At 43.2% G+C, this 17184-nt stretch overlaps 2 protein-coding genes across 2 annotated transcripts; one reads left to right on the top strand and one right to left on the bottom strand.

The window, feature by feature from the left end:
* Nucleotides 1-429: 429 nt before the first annotated feature.
* On the top strand, nt 430-4018 carry LOC136469673 (exocyst complex component EXO84A-like). Its single transcript, XM_066467771.1, has 5 exons — nt 430-642; nt 793-890; nt 1028-2126; nt 2212-3590; nt 3874-4018. Exons 1-5 carry the CDS (start codon nt 430-432, stop codon nt 4016-4018), a joined length of 2934 nt encoding a protein of 977 aa, XP_066323868.1.
* A 902-nt stretch (nt 4019-4920) lies between these two features.
* On the bottom strand, nt 4921-5301 carry LOC136469672 (DIBOA-glucoside dioxygenase BX6-like). Its single transcript, XM_066467769.1, has one exon. It carries the CDS (start codon nt 5299-5301, stop codon nt 4921-4923), a length of 381 nt encoding a protein of 126 aa, XP_066323866.1.
* Nucleotides 5302-17184: the final 11883 nt, after the last annotated feature.

Raw genomic sequence — 17184 nt, 5'->3', positions numbered from 1 at the left:
AGACCAAGATCATGCGTCCCGTAGTGCTTGTCCACGAACTAATCGTCGCTGTTTGTGGACTCTGTCTCTCGATCGCCGTCCCACGCCAACCGTAGCTATCAGCCGGGCACTGTGAGATATACAAATGATGGCTGAAGCATGGCGAGATATACAAAAAAAAAAAAAAAAATGGCCGTCCGCCGGCAGCGGCAGTCTCTGTCATAGACGTCGTCTTCATAGGGATGCTCGCGCAACGCGCATGAACGAGTTCAAGCAGGCCAAGGAACGCAAAGCTGTCATCAACATATATATGTATGATCCATCGATCTCATCGACTAGCAGCTCATATATACGAGTTGGAGTATATGTGCTGCGGCGCTGAACGCACTGCGGCCCCGCTCGCTCTGCAGCGGTGTCCACCAAGCTAATAAGCTAAGGCATCATTCTATCATGGCGTCTCTGAGGCACCGCCGCGGCATCGGAGCCGCCAAGGGCTACGACGATTACATCCATGACGACGACGGCAGCGGGACAGCACCTGACACCGACACCGCCACGGATCCGGAGGAGGAGGAGGAGGACGATGACGAGGAGGAAGAAGAGGAGGAGGAGGAGGAGGACGGCCGCCGCCTGCACCTGGGACTCCACTCCATGACTGCAAAGGTTAGTTCTGTTCCTCCGTGCTAGTGGTTGTTGCCTACTCTACTCCGAATCTCCGATGGTCGAATCGATTCAGAATTCCTTGACAATTGGCATGTACACGGCTGCACGAGTTCAAGGGTTTCTGACTGTATGTTTCCGTTACTGCTCCAGGGCATACAACACCTGTGCTCTGAGCTCCTCGAAATCAAGAAGGCCTCGGAGCAAGACTTCAGCGCTAATGTTTATCTCAGCTACCTCTCCTTCATTAGGTACATAAATAAATAAACACCTAGGCCATTAATTTAATTTTCCTCCTTCGTTCCAAGAACGCCACACCATACACACGGGCATGATGTGCTAATTAATTCATTGATTGTCATATATATCTTGATCGACGGCGGCCCAGGATGTTCCAAGAAGCTGGTGATCTGGACAAGAACGTTCACCACCTGAAGCGTCAGGTGATGGCACACAGGCGGCTCGTCCAGCATGTCAGCACCAACTGCCTGTACTCATCGTCGTCGTCATCGATGGTACTACCTAGTTCCGGCGGTTCCAAGGAGGAGGCCGCCGACATGGACGGGATTGGAATCCTGCCATATCAACGTGAACACGACGAGGAGCTGGAACTGGAGGTGCTTCTGTCCGAGCACCGGATGGACGAGGCGCTCCAGCTCCTGGAGCTGCAAGGCCAAGCGCTGCAGACGATGCAGCAGCAGGCCGCCGGCGCCGACGACGACGCCGAAGCGATCGCGTTCGCGTCGAGCGTGCGCGCGTTGTCCGCCAGGAAGGCGAGGGTCGCCGCCCGCCTGGTCTCCGTGGCGGAGAACCCGCGGACGCCGCGGCCCGAGCTCCTCAGGGCCCTCTCCGGCCTCTGCAGGCTCGGAGACGCGGAGCGGGCGAACCACCTGCTCTTCGAGCTGCACCGCGCCAGCGTCGTCCGGGGCGTGGAGGACCTGCGCGCGTCGCAAGGTCACGTCCACAACAGCGGCGGCGCCGGCGGCGGCAACTACATCAAGGACCTGGCGCGCGTGGTCTTCTCCTCCATCGTGCGGACGTCGAGGAGCTTCGTGGCGCTGCACGGGCACCCGTCTCCCTACACCCCTCGGCTCGTCCGGTGGGCGAGGGAGGAGATGGAGGACCTGAGCGCCGCCTTCTCCGAGTACGTGAGGTCCATGTCGTCGCCCGCTACTGCCGCCCACAGCTTGGCTCTGGCGCTGGAGGCCGCCGAGTGCGCGGTCTCCTACTCCCCCCTGCTGAGGGCCGTCGACGTCGTCGCCTCCGAGCGAGACGTGGTTGCCCTCGTCGTGCCCTGCGTCCGAGACGCCGTGGCCATGTATGGCAGGCATCTCAGGGAGGTGGTCCGGCTGTTGGTGGCTTCCGACGCCTGGGTGCTCGGCAGGTTCCTCATGCCACCTGGAGTCGTGCAGGCTGCTGCTGGAGCACCGCAGGCTGAGTACTGCTTGCTGACAACCAACGGAAGGAAATTTGTCACCCTTATACAGGTACTGTTACATATTTATATATATGTATGTATTGTTGTTCACAAACAATATGTATGTATAATTGATGATTTGGCTGGATGAACAGGAGGTTGTGGAAGACGTAGCCTGGCCGTTGCACAGCCTTGGGATTGGGACGAACGATTCAGTAGGCCTGCAGCTTGTGGCAGAGTTGTTCAGGGAGTACATGCACTCCATCGTGGAGCTCATCCCCAGAAAGGAAGCAGCTGCTCCGACCGGCGACGAGCGGTACACGTGGCAGCTCGCCGTGCTAATCAACTGCACGACGTTGGTGTCCCTGTTTCCGACCATGGCGTCCGGCGTCTTCAGGACACCGCCATCACCACCGTCGTCGTCGGGTTTTCCGGTATCAGCACAGAGGGAAGTAGTGGCCAGCCTCATCTCGCTGATCAAGGAAGCGTCCGGGCAGGTGTGGAGCTGCTTCTGCCAGCAGTTCATACGAGACACGATGTCGTCGTCAGCGCAGGGCCGCCGCTTCGGAAGCAGAACACCGCCGCCGCAGGCGCAGGACTCGATGATGCCTTCTATGGCTTTACAGGTGGTGTTCCTTCGGGTGAGACGTCTGACCGAGGTGTATGGCGCGATCTTGAGCGGCGAGGACGGGACCATGAAGAAGCTGCTGCGGGAGCTGATGGAGGCGATGATCTGCTGGCTCTCCAGCAACCTGGACTCGTGGGCCGTCCATGGCGCCGCCCAAGTCCAGCTTGATGTTCATTTCCTGCTGGAATTCGCGCAACTCGGTGGTTTCTGCTCTGAGAGCATCAGGAGCAGTGCGCTGGACCTGCTTATCAAAGCACAAGAGAAGGTGGCGGGTGGCGAACTGGATGACGTCGATGAGGTCGGCGGCGGCGGCTGGGCTGCCGATGCTGCAAAACACGCCGTGCAGGTGCTACTAGCAATGGGGGATGGAGGCGTAGCTGCCGTGGAAGCTGGAGAGGAATCCGATGAGATGGCAAGGAGGAACGGCAGTGACGAAGAAGCAGGCCAAGAGGAAGCACCCGAGGATGAGGATGAGACAGGGACGACCAACAAGTCCAGCGACGAGTTCATAAGCTTGGAGGACGAGGAGGACGAAGACGACGGCGTGAGAATGCCTGCTGCTTTGTCATCAAAGAATCAGAAGCCCGGGTATTCAGAAATGGGCGATGGCGAAGAGCGGACGAATATTCGATCAGGCCATCATCCCGAGCTTGAGCAGGCTGAGGGCGGAAGTGACGACAACGTGACACAAGATGAAGAAGGGACGTGCCATGATGCCGTACAACAGCAGGTTGAAGAGCAAAGCAGCAGTAGCTGGGAGGACATTATTGATGGCGAAGGAGGCGGCGGTGGGAGCAGCAGGATGCGGCGTCAGTCAACTCCTCTTGTGATGGTGGCAGGGAAGAATGCTCCTAGCCGGAGCAGAAAAAAGAGGGAGGCAGTGAGCAGAAGCAGCAAGCCCACATGGCATATATAACTGATCACCAATCGAACGAATCCTCCTAAGATTTGTAGGCTGGATAGCTGCATAGAAATGTGTCTGTAATATAATATTATCAGAATTGCTATTCCGGTGCCCGGTTGTTTTCTACCCATCGTATTTGGCACGTGTCGCTACGTCTGCCGTCCGATTTTGCTCGGTCCGCCACCCAAACTGTCTCCGGCGCTCTCGTTTATCTGTCTCTGTCCTATGGGGTCCGCGTGTTGGCGCTACTGTTTGAGTTTTGGGGAGTCGCGCCCGAATGTGTAGGGTCCGTTTTCCCCTTTTCCTCATTTCATTCCGTCTCGTCTTCCTTGTGGTGCTCTCGTTTTTCGTCGGCGGCGACCTCGCGGTGCTCTTGTTCCCCATCGGCGGCGACCTTGCAGTGCTCTCATTCCCCGATGGCGGCGACTGACGATTTCTAGGGTTTGGATAGGTTTGTTGCTTCTGATCCCTTGTTTGCTAGTAAATCATTGTTGTTAGGGTTCGTTCTCGCATTAGTGATGTGTTTGTACGAGGGGTTCGAATTTATTCCTTGTGAATCTGTTTTTTCTGGCGCTGGTTCGATGTCTTCTTCATTTGGGTTTCTTTGTCGGGGTTTTGGTGTAGCGCGGATGTGGGCTCTGTGTTCGTCACCATGTTTGGGTTTTATTTAATTTGATTGTGTGATTTTTGGCATGAGAACGAATGATCCATGGCTCCGCTTCGTGTTTTTTGCCGTGGGGATTAGCTAGATGGTGACGAGATTTATGGTGATTTCATCCTGACTCTTAGGTTTTAGCCTGTAGGTGTGCGTCTTTGCTCGCTGGTTGGATCCCCACGAGGACACGACCATGATTTGAGTTCTAGCTGGTTCAATTGGCGTGATTAGCTAGCTGGTTCGTCCTTCGCCTTGGGCATTTGGGCACAGCAAGTGGGTGCTGTTTTGTTTGTTCCCTTTTGAATTCTGATGGCTTGCATTTGCACAGCCCTTTTGATTTACCATTTCTTTGATTGATGCCTCCTGTACGTGCTTCCTCTCCTCTGCAGTCAGCATGTATGTCAGTTGTATGAATGTAACTTTAATTTGGGGGGATTGGGCTTTGTTTGTGTTGGTGGCACACAAACACAGTTAGCACAAAAATAGTCATGTTAATAATTACTTTGTTTCTTATGGGCTTTTACCTTTATGTCATTCTAACATAAACTATTGTTATATTTGGTGCTATAAGAGCATCTCCAAGAGTTCCCTATTTGCCTTCGTAATACTTGGTTTTTAGGAAAATCAGAAGAAAAAAAATTCTCTCTCCAACAGTTCCTAATCCATCCTCCTAATATTTAGGCACTTGGGAAAACTGAGCCAGTTCTGCGTAACTTTACGCGGCTTTTGAGTCGCGCGGATCCTTCTCCCGTGCCGTGGTTCACCAGCTGGAAGAACCCCACCGTCTCGGCCGCGGCCTTCACCTGCGCGACCACCTCTGCCCGCGCGGTTGTGTCCGCCGCCGAGAGGTCGATGACCGGGATAACGCTAATAGTGCTGCCGCTGCTGCTAGAGGGCGATACCTGCGGCCCGTCCTGGTGGTGGCAGAAGATGGCGGGGACGGTCGTGACGCCGGCGTCCAAGAGGCCCTTGTCGCCGGCCTTGGTATCGTCGAACGCCTTCAGCTCGCTCAGGCGGTCGTAGCTGTAGCCACCGGCGGCTTCTTCCGTGGTGGACATGGCTACCGGCCGGCCGGGCCGGGGATTGAGGCGAGCTGGATGGATTGAGATGAGATGTCAGATGTTCGTGGCGTGGTTGATTGGATGCTTCATCAAATTCGTCCCAAATTTGATTTTTTAAAAGCAATTTAGTAGAAACTCTTGGAGATGGTTTTCTTTTTTCCCTCCCAATACCTTTTTAGGAGTTGTAAAACTACAAGTTTTAGGAGGAAAAAATAGGAAACTCTTGGAGATGCTCTAACAATCCTTTTTTCCAGGGACTTTATTCTATTTTTGGGCTTCCTAAAGGTAATCGTTTTTTTCTTTTGGGACTATCAGTTGTGCTACTGCACCTTTTTTTTTGCTTTTTCACTCTTCTGTTAGTCAGTGAACAATTTATCCTCCCTTTTTCTTACTGTTTTTTGTAGGATTTTTCATCCAGTTGTCCTTTTCCATTTACACTTTTTTTGCATGAACTGTTTGTAGGGGGCTCTAACACCTTAGTAGGCTTTACTGGTAGGGAGATGATCGGAATGCAACTGAGGGACACAAGCCTAATATACGATTAATTAAAGGGTAAGTTCTTATCTGTGCAAAAGAATACCTTTTGCTTAGGCCAACACTTATATATTACTAGCACTAAGTTTACATCCTAGTATGCACTGTAAATTTGTGTACTCAGTGATGTAATTTTAGTATATCCTGTTAATATGGCATATGTCTCTAGGATCTGCAATCCTTTGCAAATATAATTTGGATAATATGTTTCTTCTATGAACATTGTGGCACATATGTCTTCAAACCTATGGGTTTATTGCTTTTGTGCCTTTGTCCTATAATATTATTTCTTTTTAGCCCACTATAGACATGTTTCTGGACTGGGATTCTATTGAGCAATGCCTTTTTATTCTTCTAGTCAATAGAGCAAATCGGGTTAGGTTGACACATGTGTGCATTTACATTGTCTTTTTAGTATATTTATAATGTCTTATTAGTATATTTACAATAATTTATTAAATATAATTTTTAACTAGAATATGTGTAAGTTTCATTCTCATCATTAATTTAATTGCAGTTTCAATTGGCTACCTATGCTGTAGCGAGCGTTTATTATTTTTCCTTTCATTGCTTTTGTCATTTGCTTATGTCCGTTTCATTTTGGCGTCTCTGCTTTTTCATGCGGTTTGTGTCATGACATGTTTATGGACTGTTTGATCACCTATACAGCTCTTTTGTGTTGAAGAGCTCAGTTGTGAGGTTGTTTTTGTGGTGTACCAGCAGGAAAGGACAATAAATAGCTAGAGCATGTTTTGTTATAGAAACTGCTAGAAATATTGGCTGCCTTTGCATTCTGGATTCCTTCATTTGTGAAGAATGTGGAATATTTCTGTCTGTTATCTGGATTCCATAGAAAAATTTGCTAAATATTCTTTGTTCTGAAGAAATTTGCTTTTCATTTGTGAAGTATGTGCCATATTTCTTTCTGACATCTTCCTTCCATAGAAAATATTTGGATTTTTTTAAAGAGTTTGGTGTATGTCTTTCTGAATTCCTTCATTTATCTCTGAAAATATTGTTTCATAGTTTCAGAGTTTGTGCAGTGTTGTGGTTGTGTGCTCTGTTCATCTAGTCAATAGACCAAATCAGTGACATCTGATTGGATTTACATTGTCTTTTTACTATTTTTACAATGTCCTATTACTATATTTACACTAAACTTTTCAGTGTAATTTCCTTAACAGGATGATGTAAGTTGGGAATGAGAGAACTACTATTCAATTGATCTTACATGCTCCCAATTATGGAGTGTGAATTTATGTATGTTTCATTGTCCTCATTATTATTTCTGTAGTTTCAAGCAGTTCTGTTTTATTTGTTTAATCTTGTAGCCATTTTCAATTATTGGAGAGTAACTTCTTACAGTAGTCATGTGGTGTGTTTGCTTTTTTCCATGTGGTTTGTGTCATGATGTTTCTTGTTGCATTAGGATCTATTAGATAATATACCTGGTTTCTCTTAACATGTTTATGGACCGACTGATCACATATATAGCAATGGTTTGTTACTAGGAAGTGTGATCTTTAAGAGTTGTGTTTTGAGGTTGCTTATGTGTAATGCCAGCAGGAAAGTAGAATACGTAGCTAGAGCATGTTTTATTATAGATACTCCTAGAAAACACTAGATGCCTCTCCTTTTGTGAATTTGTTCATTTGTGCACAATGTGGAATATTTCTTTTGTTATCTGCATTGCATAGAAAATATTTGGAAAATATTGTTGTTTCTGTACAAATTTGTTTTAGATTTGTGAAGTATGCGCCATATTTCTCTTTGATATCTGCCTTCCATAGAAAACATTTGTGTATTTTTCCTGAAGAATTTGACATATGTAAAATCATTCAAGTGACCTGACTTGCTGCTTACTCTTGATGTGAGGAATCGTTGCCACATTACGTATGAAGTGATGCTTTGCTCCATGAGCCACTATGGGATCACTGCCGACTAGCAGAGCAAGCTGGACATGACCATTGCTCTTACCCCAGAGAACTACCTGTTGAGGTATCTTCAGACTGTTATATTAAAGGCAAGTATGCCCAATTCTATTCACCATACTCTGAAGTTTTTGTGATGAACTACCCCTTAGTCATATTTGTGTTTGTCTTGCTATTTTTTGGTACAGACACTGCATGTTTCTTAATTGTTTGCAACGTTGCTCTGTATCTTGATCAGTAGCATCGTAATTTTTGTTTCTATTATTTGCATTGCATTGAAAATATTTGGAAAATATTTGTTTTTCCTGTAGATATTTGGTTTAAATTTGTGAAGTATGTGCCATATTTCTCTTTGTTATCCGCCTTCCATAGAAAATATTTGGTTTTTTCTGAAGAATTTGACATATGTGTTTTTGAATTCCTTCATTTATTTCAAAAATCAATTTATCTCAGAAAATATTCATTGACATTTTTTAGATTTTGTGCAGTGTTGTGGCTGTGTGCTCTGTTCATCTAGTCAATAGACCAAATCAGTGACATATGATTGGAATTACATTCAGTTTTTACTGAATTTACAATTTCCTATTAATATATTTACAGTAGACTCTTCATTGTAATTTTCTTGACTAGTGATGTAAGTTGGGGTTCTGAAGTGTTCTTTTTCTCGAGTACTAGATTAGTTTTTGGTCAGCTGTTGCAGTGCATTGTAGTGGTTGTGCAAGTTTGGTGATAGTTCCTTTCAAGATGTAATTTTTCAATCCCCCGTTTATATTTTAATTGGTTTTGTTTTGGTTGCTATTTTTCTTTGAGGTGCATGGTGTAATCTTAGTTCTGCTCTTCAAAATTGGGAGTCACCCTTGGTTTTTGTTGTTTCATTTTCGCATCGTTATCTCCCCGTGTCATTTTGCACTGTTTAAAGGTGATTCCATCATGTTCTAAGGTTTGCTCATTCTGTTTTTGCTCTTTGCACATCAATTTGCTTTTGTTTTTCAGTGTTTTGCTGGATGTTCTCTTGTTTTTCAATATTCTTTGTTGTTTGGTTCATGTTTTTTGGTTTGATTCATTGATTTATGTTCAGCACTCTGCTTGATGTGTTATTGCAGCATAGCTAGTGCTAACAATATATTGTGCACCATTGTTCCATTTACATTGTCTTTATGCTGTATTTATAGTGTCATATTACTATATTTATAGTGATTCGTTCAATGTAAATTTCTTGTCAGAGTGATGTAAATTTATATCTTTGTTGATGTAATTTGTTATTTGAATATTTAGTGTAAGTTTGGCACCTGAGATTTTAAGTAGCATATGTGATGAACTTTGTGTAGTGTGAGTGGTCATTATTATTGTGATAATTAGATTTTTAGTGTCAATTATTTGGACCATCAGATTTGATTTGAGGTTGTGTATTTCGGTTGTCACTATGTGTGCTGAATTGTGTGTATTCTAAGTGGTGATTATTATTGTGATTATTAGATTTTATTGTTAATTATTTGGACCATTGGATTTTGATCTGAAGTTCAGGAAATCCGGTTGTTAGATGTTGCTGGAACATCCATGTCTTTTAAACAACTGGACCAAGGTATTATGGGTTATTCCAACTTATCCATTTGTATTTGTCTTTCAAGAACATCCATATCTTTTAAACATCATGTCTAAAATGATTGTAGCCGAAACAATAACATGGATATCAGCCTTTTTAAATTATAGTATATGTTAAGCAGGTTAGACTAACTAATTAGTGAGAGGGATCGCTAGAACTTATTAGCCTAGTTTATCAGGCTTGGTACAATGTTTTTCTCTCACAACAAAATAGCATCAGCCAAATTATCAGCCGCAAAAATCATCAGCTGAACAGTCACAAAAACCATCAACATCAGCCGGCTTATCAGCCGCAAAAACCATCAGCCGAACAGTTAGTCTTTATCAACTCTTTATTTGGTCCTAAAATTATGTTAGATATCTTGTACTTCGGGACTAAGAAAGTACCAAAAATAGGTATGTGCACTTTTAGGAAATATATATATGTAAGTGAGTTAGAGCATATTAACGAAGGATATTTAATTAAAATAAATTAGACCAGCAGCCAAAATTATTGTTTTTGTGCTTGCAATGAATCAATTAAACACTTCTTTTTATTGCTACCACGTGAAAACTATTTGGGATATTGTTCATATAGGAACTAGTAGTCTGCCTCACTCTGATTCGCACGCGCACCCCATCGTCGACTTTACGCTGAAAGCTTTAGTTTGGTTTTGTTGAATTGATAAAACCCTAAGTGCTAACCTAGTTTATCAAGTGATCATGAGATAGGTAGCACATTTCAAGTGGTGAAGCAAATGAAGATCATGACATGATGATGGTGATGCCATGGTGATGATCAAGTGCTTGAACTTGAAAAGAAGAAAGAGAAAAACAAAAGGCTCAAGGCAAAGGTATAAATGGTAGGAGCTATTTTGTTTTAGTGATCAAGACATTTAGAGAGTGTGATCACATTTAGGTTTGATAGCCGTACTATTAAGAGGGGTGAAACTCGTATCGAAATGCGGTTATCAAAGTACCACTAGATGCTCTAACTCATTGCATATGCATTTAGGATCTAGTGGAGTGCTAACACCCTTGAAAATGTTTGTGAAAATATGCTAACACATGTGCACAAGGTGATACACTTGGTGGTTGGCATATTTGAGCAAGGTGAATGTGGTCACTATAAGTGACCAGACGCTGGTCTCTGAAGGACTGGTGCGTCCGGTCAGTAGCAGCAGAAGTAGCGCAACGTCGGTCATCAACTAGACGCTGGCGCTGAAACGACCGGACGCTGGCTGGCTGCGTCCGGTCACACTAACAAGGTCATGCATAGGGGAAACGCCAAGTGACCGGACGCTGGGTGAGTCCGGTCGAGCATGACCGGACGCGTCCGATCGTGAAAAATCGTTTCTAGATGCTTATTGGAAACGACCGGACGCTGAGGTCCAGCGTCCGGTCACTTTGAGCTGCTGCGTCCGGTCGTCACTTGGCCGTTGAGATTGGACGATCAACATTTGAAGAAGGGGGACATGTGGCATGCATCGCGTGACCGGACGCTGTGGTCCAACGTCCGATCAATATAACCGGAGCATCCAGTCACCCCGTGTTGTGCCCAGTGAAGGAGTACAATGGCTCTATTTTGTGTGGGCTTCTATTTAAGCCCCATGGCCAGCTCAAGCTCACTCTCTTGACCATTTTATATTGATATAGCAACCTTGTGAGCTTAGCCAAAGCCCTCCCACTCATCTCCATCATAGATTCAACATCTTTCTGAGATTGGGAGAGAATCCAAGTGTATTGCTTAAGTGTATGCATCTAGAGGCACTTGGTGTTCGTGTTTCACTGTGGAATTCACTTGTTACTCTTGGTGGTTGCCGCCACCTAGACGGCTTAGAGCAGCGAGGATCGTCAAGCGGAGGGTGGTGATTGTCTCCGGCTCTGATCATGGTGATTGTGAGGGGTTCTTGACCTTTCCCCAGCGAAGAGCCAAAAGGTACTCTAGTGAATTGCTCATGGCTTGTGTGATCCTCATCTTGTGTTGGTTGTGCAACACCCTATTGAGGGTTTGGCATATGATACCAATTAGCATGTGAACCTCCAAGTGAGTGAATCGCCACAACGAGGAGTAGCTTGTCGGCAAGCAAGTGAACAATGGTAAAAAATTATTATGTTCATCATTTGATTCCGAGGTGATTGGTCTTCATTGGTATTCATTCTTGTGATTGTTTGGCTCCCTCCTCGACACTGCGGTATAACCTTCTTGCTCACTCTCTTTACATTACCGCAAATTAGTTGTCAAGCTCTTCAGTGTAGCTAGTTGTCAAGCACTTTAGTGTAGCTAGTTATTGTAACATCCCTGATGTTATAAAGTACTTAAAAGGTTATCATGTCATCATTATGCATAATCATCATGTATCAACTCATGAATGCATTTCATGTTTAATTTATAGCATGTAAATGTTGTTATGAAGTGTGTTATATGTTACATGAAATAATAGTGATTAAGAAACTTTGTGAATTCTATTAAACAATTCAAATTCTTCCTTAGTAAAAGTTTAATAATTTTTGTTGCAATGCTTGGTCTGAATATTGTTTTTTGATATGTGTTGACTTGTATGGATGAATCAATTTCAAAACATTTGTGTTTAATTGGATTTCCGAAAACCTGAATTTCCAGCATTTAAAGTTTACCCTGGAAAACCCATTTCAAAATCTAAGCACATTTTGGGGTTAAGCCTAAAAGCAAAAGTGTAGAGCTTGTTGAGTTGTACAAAGTTGGTTTTTGGAGTTTTCAAAGTTGTTTTATGAAATTTGAAGTAATTTGAAAAGGCGAGATTCTTTAAATGTTCCCTTTTTTTAATTCAAATTTACATTTCAAAATGTAGACCGAATTAGGGGGTGGTTATAAAAGCAAAGTTGTAGAACTTTGAATTTAGAACAACTTTTATTTTTGGAGATTTTTGAGTTGCCACATAAATTTGGGAGTAAATTGGGATTCAAAGCGAGTGGCAATTCTGTAATTTCGGTGAACAGTAACCGCGAAAGACAACTCACCGACGGCGAGCTTCGATCGTCTTCCAGTCGTCGCCGTGGCTGCCTTTGGCTCCGTGCTGGCTTGGAGAAGCTGCTACGTGTCGTCTTCGTGTCCGTGGTCGAGCTTTAAAGCCAAACGCCGACGCCGTCTCTCTATTTTTCTCTCTCAGCTCAGAACCCGCCGCCGGCCGAGCTTTCTTTGCCGGTGAAATTCATCGCCGATGATCAACCATCACCCAATAGCTCGCTCACCCAGCTTCGCTTGCTCCTTGCGATGCTCCCTCACCCTTATATGCTACTGCTTCCGGCTAAATTGCCCGAGCGTTTGATTTTCGTCGCGGCCGAGCTGCCATGGCCGCCGAGCTCCACCTCTCCGTGGCCAGAGCGCTCTGGTGCCTATCTCCTCCTTACGAGTATGGTTCTGAGCTCTCCGTGATGCCGTGTTGCTCGTTAACTTATTCGTTTTACCTTTACCGCACTGAGCACGCGGGAACGACATCGCCGCCATTCACGCCGTGGCCATCCGCCATGGCCGCCGAGCTCGCCTCCGCCGTGGCCGGCCTACTCCGGCTGCTCTCACTCATTTCTCTCTCTTGTTTTGCGCTTACCTCTGTGCCGTGATGCTCACAAGCAAACCAGTTGCTCGTCTTGTCCACAGGACACGTCGGAACGCAGCATCGCCGCCGTGTTCCTTGCGCCGTTCGTCTCTAGGAGGAAGACGATGGTCCTGTAGCGATGCTAAGTGAAAAGTCCGTGATTATTTTAAATAGTATTGTGATTTGTTATTTTTGTGTAGAATTAAATAGAGAGCTTTAAATATTATGAAATTTTTTGTGTGACCTCTCTAAGATGTAAACTATTTAGAAAAAATATGAAACCATGAAAATCAACAGTTTTTGGATGCTTAAAAATTAGTCCTTTTAATTAAGAAATGCTTGCTGTGTAATTTTTATAGGCCAAAATAAATATCCAGTGACCATTAAACTTTTATTGTATTTGTTTATTGTTAAAGCCTGCCTCCACAAAAAGTTTGGGATTAATTTGATAATGTTTAATTATACTCTTATTTATATGCCTTAATTATTAGTTAATAATTGTCAAAATGATAAACATAGATCATAAGATGTCCTGATTGATTTTTGGAGTTGATTATAGATCATGAAACAACCCATCCCTGCTGTGTCATGGCCAAGTGATTACCTTCTTGATATGTTTAGGTTCGCCCTTTAGTTAATAATTCTAAATGACTTAGTTAAGAATTTCGTTAGTAAATGCATGTTAATAAACTTGATTGCTTCTTAGATGCAACCTCTTGGGTAAAAAGTAAAAGTTATACATTTCCTTGTATATTGTTTATACATGTCTTTTCATGATGAGGCTTTAGTTGGTAAGCATGCATAATAAGTGAACCTTTGACTTGTTAGAAGAACGACTAAAAATGCTTTATGATAATTATTTGTAACTGTACCGTGAAGGAAAGTTGTATTCAAGTTAGTTAATCTTTTATGCTTTCACCAATGCACCTCCATGCATCATGTCATACAATCCATCATGCTAAAGCATGCATTATTTATTTACGTGTAGTGCATACGTGAGTGAGAAGGTTCGCGTTGACTAATCTTCGGATGAGTGTCATCATTCAATGGTGCTCACGTTGATCAAGTGTTGGAGAAGGTTCATCCATCAATGGTGATGCTGTCAAGTCTAACTCCGTAATCTCTCTATGGAACTAACCTTTTCTGCCGACCAAGGCAAGCCCCGGATGCATTTAAACCCTACCTTGTGTTTTACAAATTGATTTCGCTTTTGCTTTCATATACTGCATTAAGTGATTAGGAGTTAAGTGAAAACCTAATTGATGCATGACCAACCTTGTTTTCCTTATCTACCTTGTTAACCGTTTTAATTCGTATATGGCTAGTTATGCTTAGTCATGCTTAGATAAATAAAGGTCGGGTGATTACCTGTCACCTGCGAGTTTTAAATGGAACTTTGGTTACTTATGTTATCATATGATATGGGAATGTGGAGTAATAAATCTAGATCGGGCGGACTCGGTGTGTGTGAGCCACAAGACCTGGTAATGTCTTGTGAGCGGGTTCTTTCCGCCTGTGTCGATTAAGGCCCGTACCGTTGTTGAATTGCATGAGGTGAGAATTTGTAGTACTAACCACATACTCCGGTAAGCCTTAACTTGGCGATTCTATTACGAGAATGGCTACTCGCGCACTGGGAGTGGAGAGATGGCGGGAATAGCGTGTACCCACGTGGCAATGGGCTGGATTGGTGGAGTACTGTATTCTCGGGTGGCGCGGACCCGTTTTTGTTTTAGAGGATCCGAGGGTAGGTTGATATATGTGAGTCGGGGACCTACATATGTCGTGTGGTCTGGAATCCCCAGCTAGATTTAATCGGTTCGAATCGTCGTTGCTCCTCTGTTATGGAGACTCAACTCACTGTTCATCATCGTAGTAATAAATAACTGGAACTTGAGGATGGTCTGTGAAGGTGTTGGTTATGAAGTTTCATGATCTCATTACGGATCATGTCAGCTTTGTATATGATCTTATGAAGTTTTAAATGTTGACATAAAGAATTTCGTTAAAGAGTTTTTACGTAAAAGAACTTTGATTATTGCTAAAGCCATATCTTGAATCCCTGAGCCTGCATTCCTGAGTTTTATTAATTTTTATTTCGGTTAAGTCTTGTTGAGTACTTTTGTACTCAGGGTTCGTTGACCCTTGTTGCAGGTGAGCCTCATGAGCAGATCTGTTTTGGATCGTGCTGCATGACAGTTGTTTCTTGTGATGACGATGACCAGTAAATGTGTGGCCCTTGGGCAGGGCAGTTTAATTGTGTGTTTTGTATTATGTTATAATGCCACTCCACTACTTCGGTTTGGAATATTAATCGAACTTAGTTTATAAGGTTTGAAACCACTGTTTTGTAAATTAAGTTATTGTAAGACTTCCGCTATATTACTCTGATGTATCTATTTGAATAAACTGTTGTAATACTGCAATGACTCTGTAATGGGATCCTGCTCGGAAATCGTGGATGATTCGGGGTTCCGCGGGGACACCCGACAGTCTTCTTAAGTTACTAGGAACATATGCATAGTCGTCAGAGGTCGTTGGACAGTGACAGGTGCATGTGGGTCCTATAATTTAGGAGGTTCTGCCACAGAATGGTATCAGAGCGATCATTACAAAGTTTTTGTGGTATTATTTTACAAAAACTTCAAAATGTTTTGGACAAATAAATTTAAATGGTTATTTTGGTCCAAATTGCTTCTGACTTATCTTATTTCTTTCTCGCCATTCCTTATTTGATTAAAAATGCTTTGTGTGGTGGAGTAGTAATCTTATTATGCCCTATATAATAACAACTATTGTTTATGTACCATAGGAGCTATGATGTTTAGTAACGTAAGAATCGTTCATGCGTCATGTCATTAATGAAACACTGCACATATTCCAGTTATAATCATTCATATGAAGTTGAAATATAATGATGTTTAAAACTTCCTCCTTCCATTCAGGGAATGGCTATTACTTGTTATAGCTATTTTGTCCTAATGAATCTGGTCATGCACCCGGCTTTGCCAGTAAACCACTCTTTGATTGTACTTGCTCATAAGTTCCACATCTTTGGGAATTTCTTGATGCATTTTAATTTTTCCATCTACTCAATGTTGAAACTTGGGACTAATCCTTGACTTCTCAAACCTATGCATGTGTCATGTCTTGGTCTCTCCTAATGCAACACATGCTAGTTCTTTGATCTTGCTAGCTTGACATGTATTACTTGTGAGTTACTTTAGTTGTGCCCTATGGTGGTGCCATGATCCATGATTTACGGTGCCGTGTCGAAACCTGGGGTCTCCTGTGGACTACAGCCATAAGGAAATACTGCTGGGCGCTCGCTGGTATCGAGGTCTGCGGTCATGATCCACTATAGCTTCGCAATTAATGTGATTCATTCATCTTGGCACTTTCATTTGGAATTCATGTTCCATCATTCCATTGAAGTTACTAAATCCTTTGTCCCTTACATTGTCTTTTGATCTCGTTTACAATTTCAAGTCAACTCTTGTTGTTTTGTGAACAACTTGAAAGTTAATGTGTTTGACACATTTCCTTTTCCACTACTCAACCCAACGCTTTTCGCACTTTGTAAATCTCGGGGCGAGATTTCTTTAAGGGGGAAGGATTGTAACATCCCTGATGTTATAAAGTACTTAAAAGGTGATCATGTCATCATTATGCATAATCATCATGTATCAACTCATGAATGCATTTCATGTTTAATTTATAGCATGTAAATGTTGTTATGAAGTGTGTTATATGTTACATGAAATAATAGTGATTAAGAAACTTTGTGAATTCTATTAAACAATTCAAATTCTTCCTTAGTAAAAGTTTAATAATTTTTGTTGCAATGCTTGGTCTGAATATTGTTTTTTGATATGTGTTAACTTGTATGGATGAATCAATTTCAAAACATTTGTGTTTAATTGGATTTCCGAAAACCCGAATTTCCAGCATTTAAAGTTTACCCTGGAAAACCCATTTCAAAATCTAAGCACATTTTGGGGTTGAGCCTAAAAGCAAAAGTGTATAGCTTGTCGAGTTGTACAAAGTTGGTTTTTGGAGTTTTCAAAGTTGTTTTATGAAATTTGAAGTAATTTGAAAAGGCGAGATTCTTTAAATGTTCCCTTTTTTTAATTCAAATTTACATTTCAAAATGTAGACCGAATTAGGGGGTGGTTATAAAAGCAAAGTTGTAGAACTTTGAATTTAGAACAACTTTTATTTTTGGAGATTTTTGAGTTGCCACATAAATTTGGGAGTAA

The sequence above is a fragment of the Miscanthus floridulus genome, chromosome 8 (assembly GCF_019320115.1).
Source record: "Miscanthus floridulus cultivar M001 chromosome 8, ASM1932011v1, whole genome shotgun sequence".
Lineage (NCBI taxonomy): Eukaryota > Viridiplantae > Streptophyta > Magnoliopsida > Poales > Poaceae > Miscanthus > Miscanthus floridulus.
Note: the sequence above shows the minus strand (reverse complement) of the source record. Positions and strands in the feature narration are given on the sequence as shown.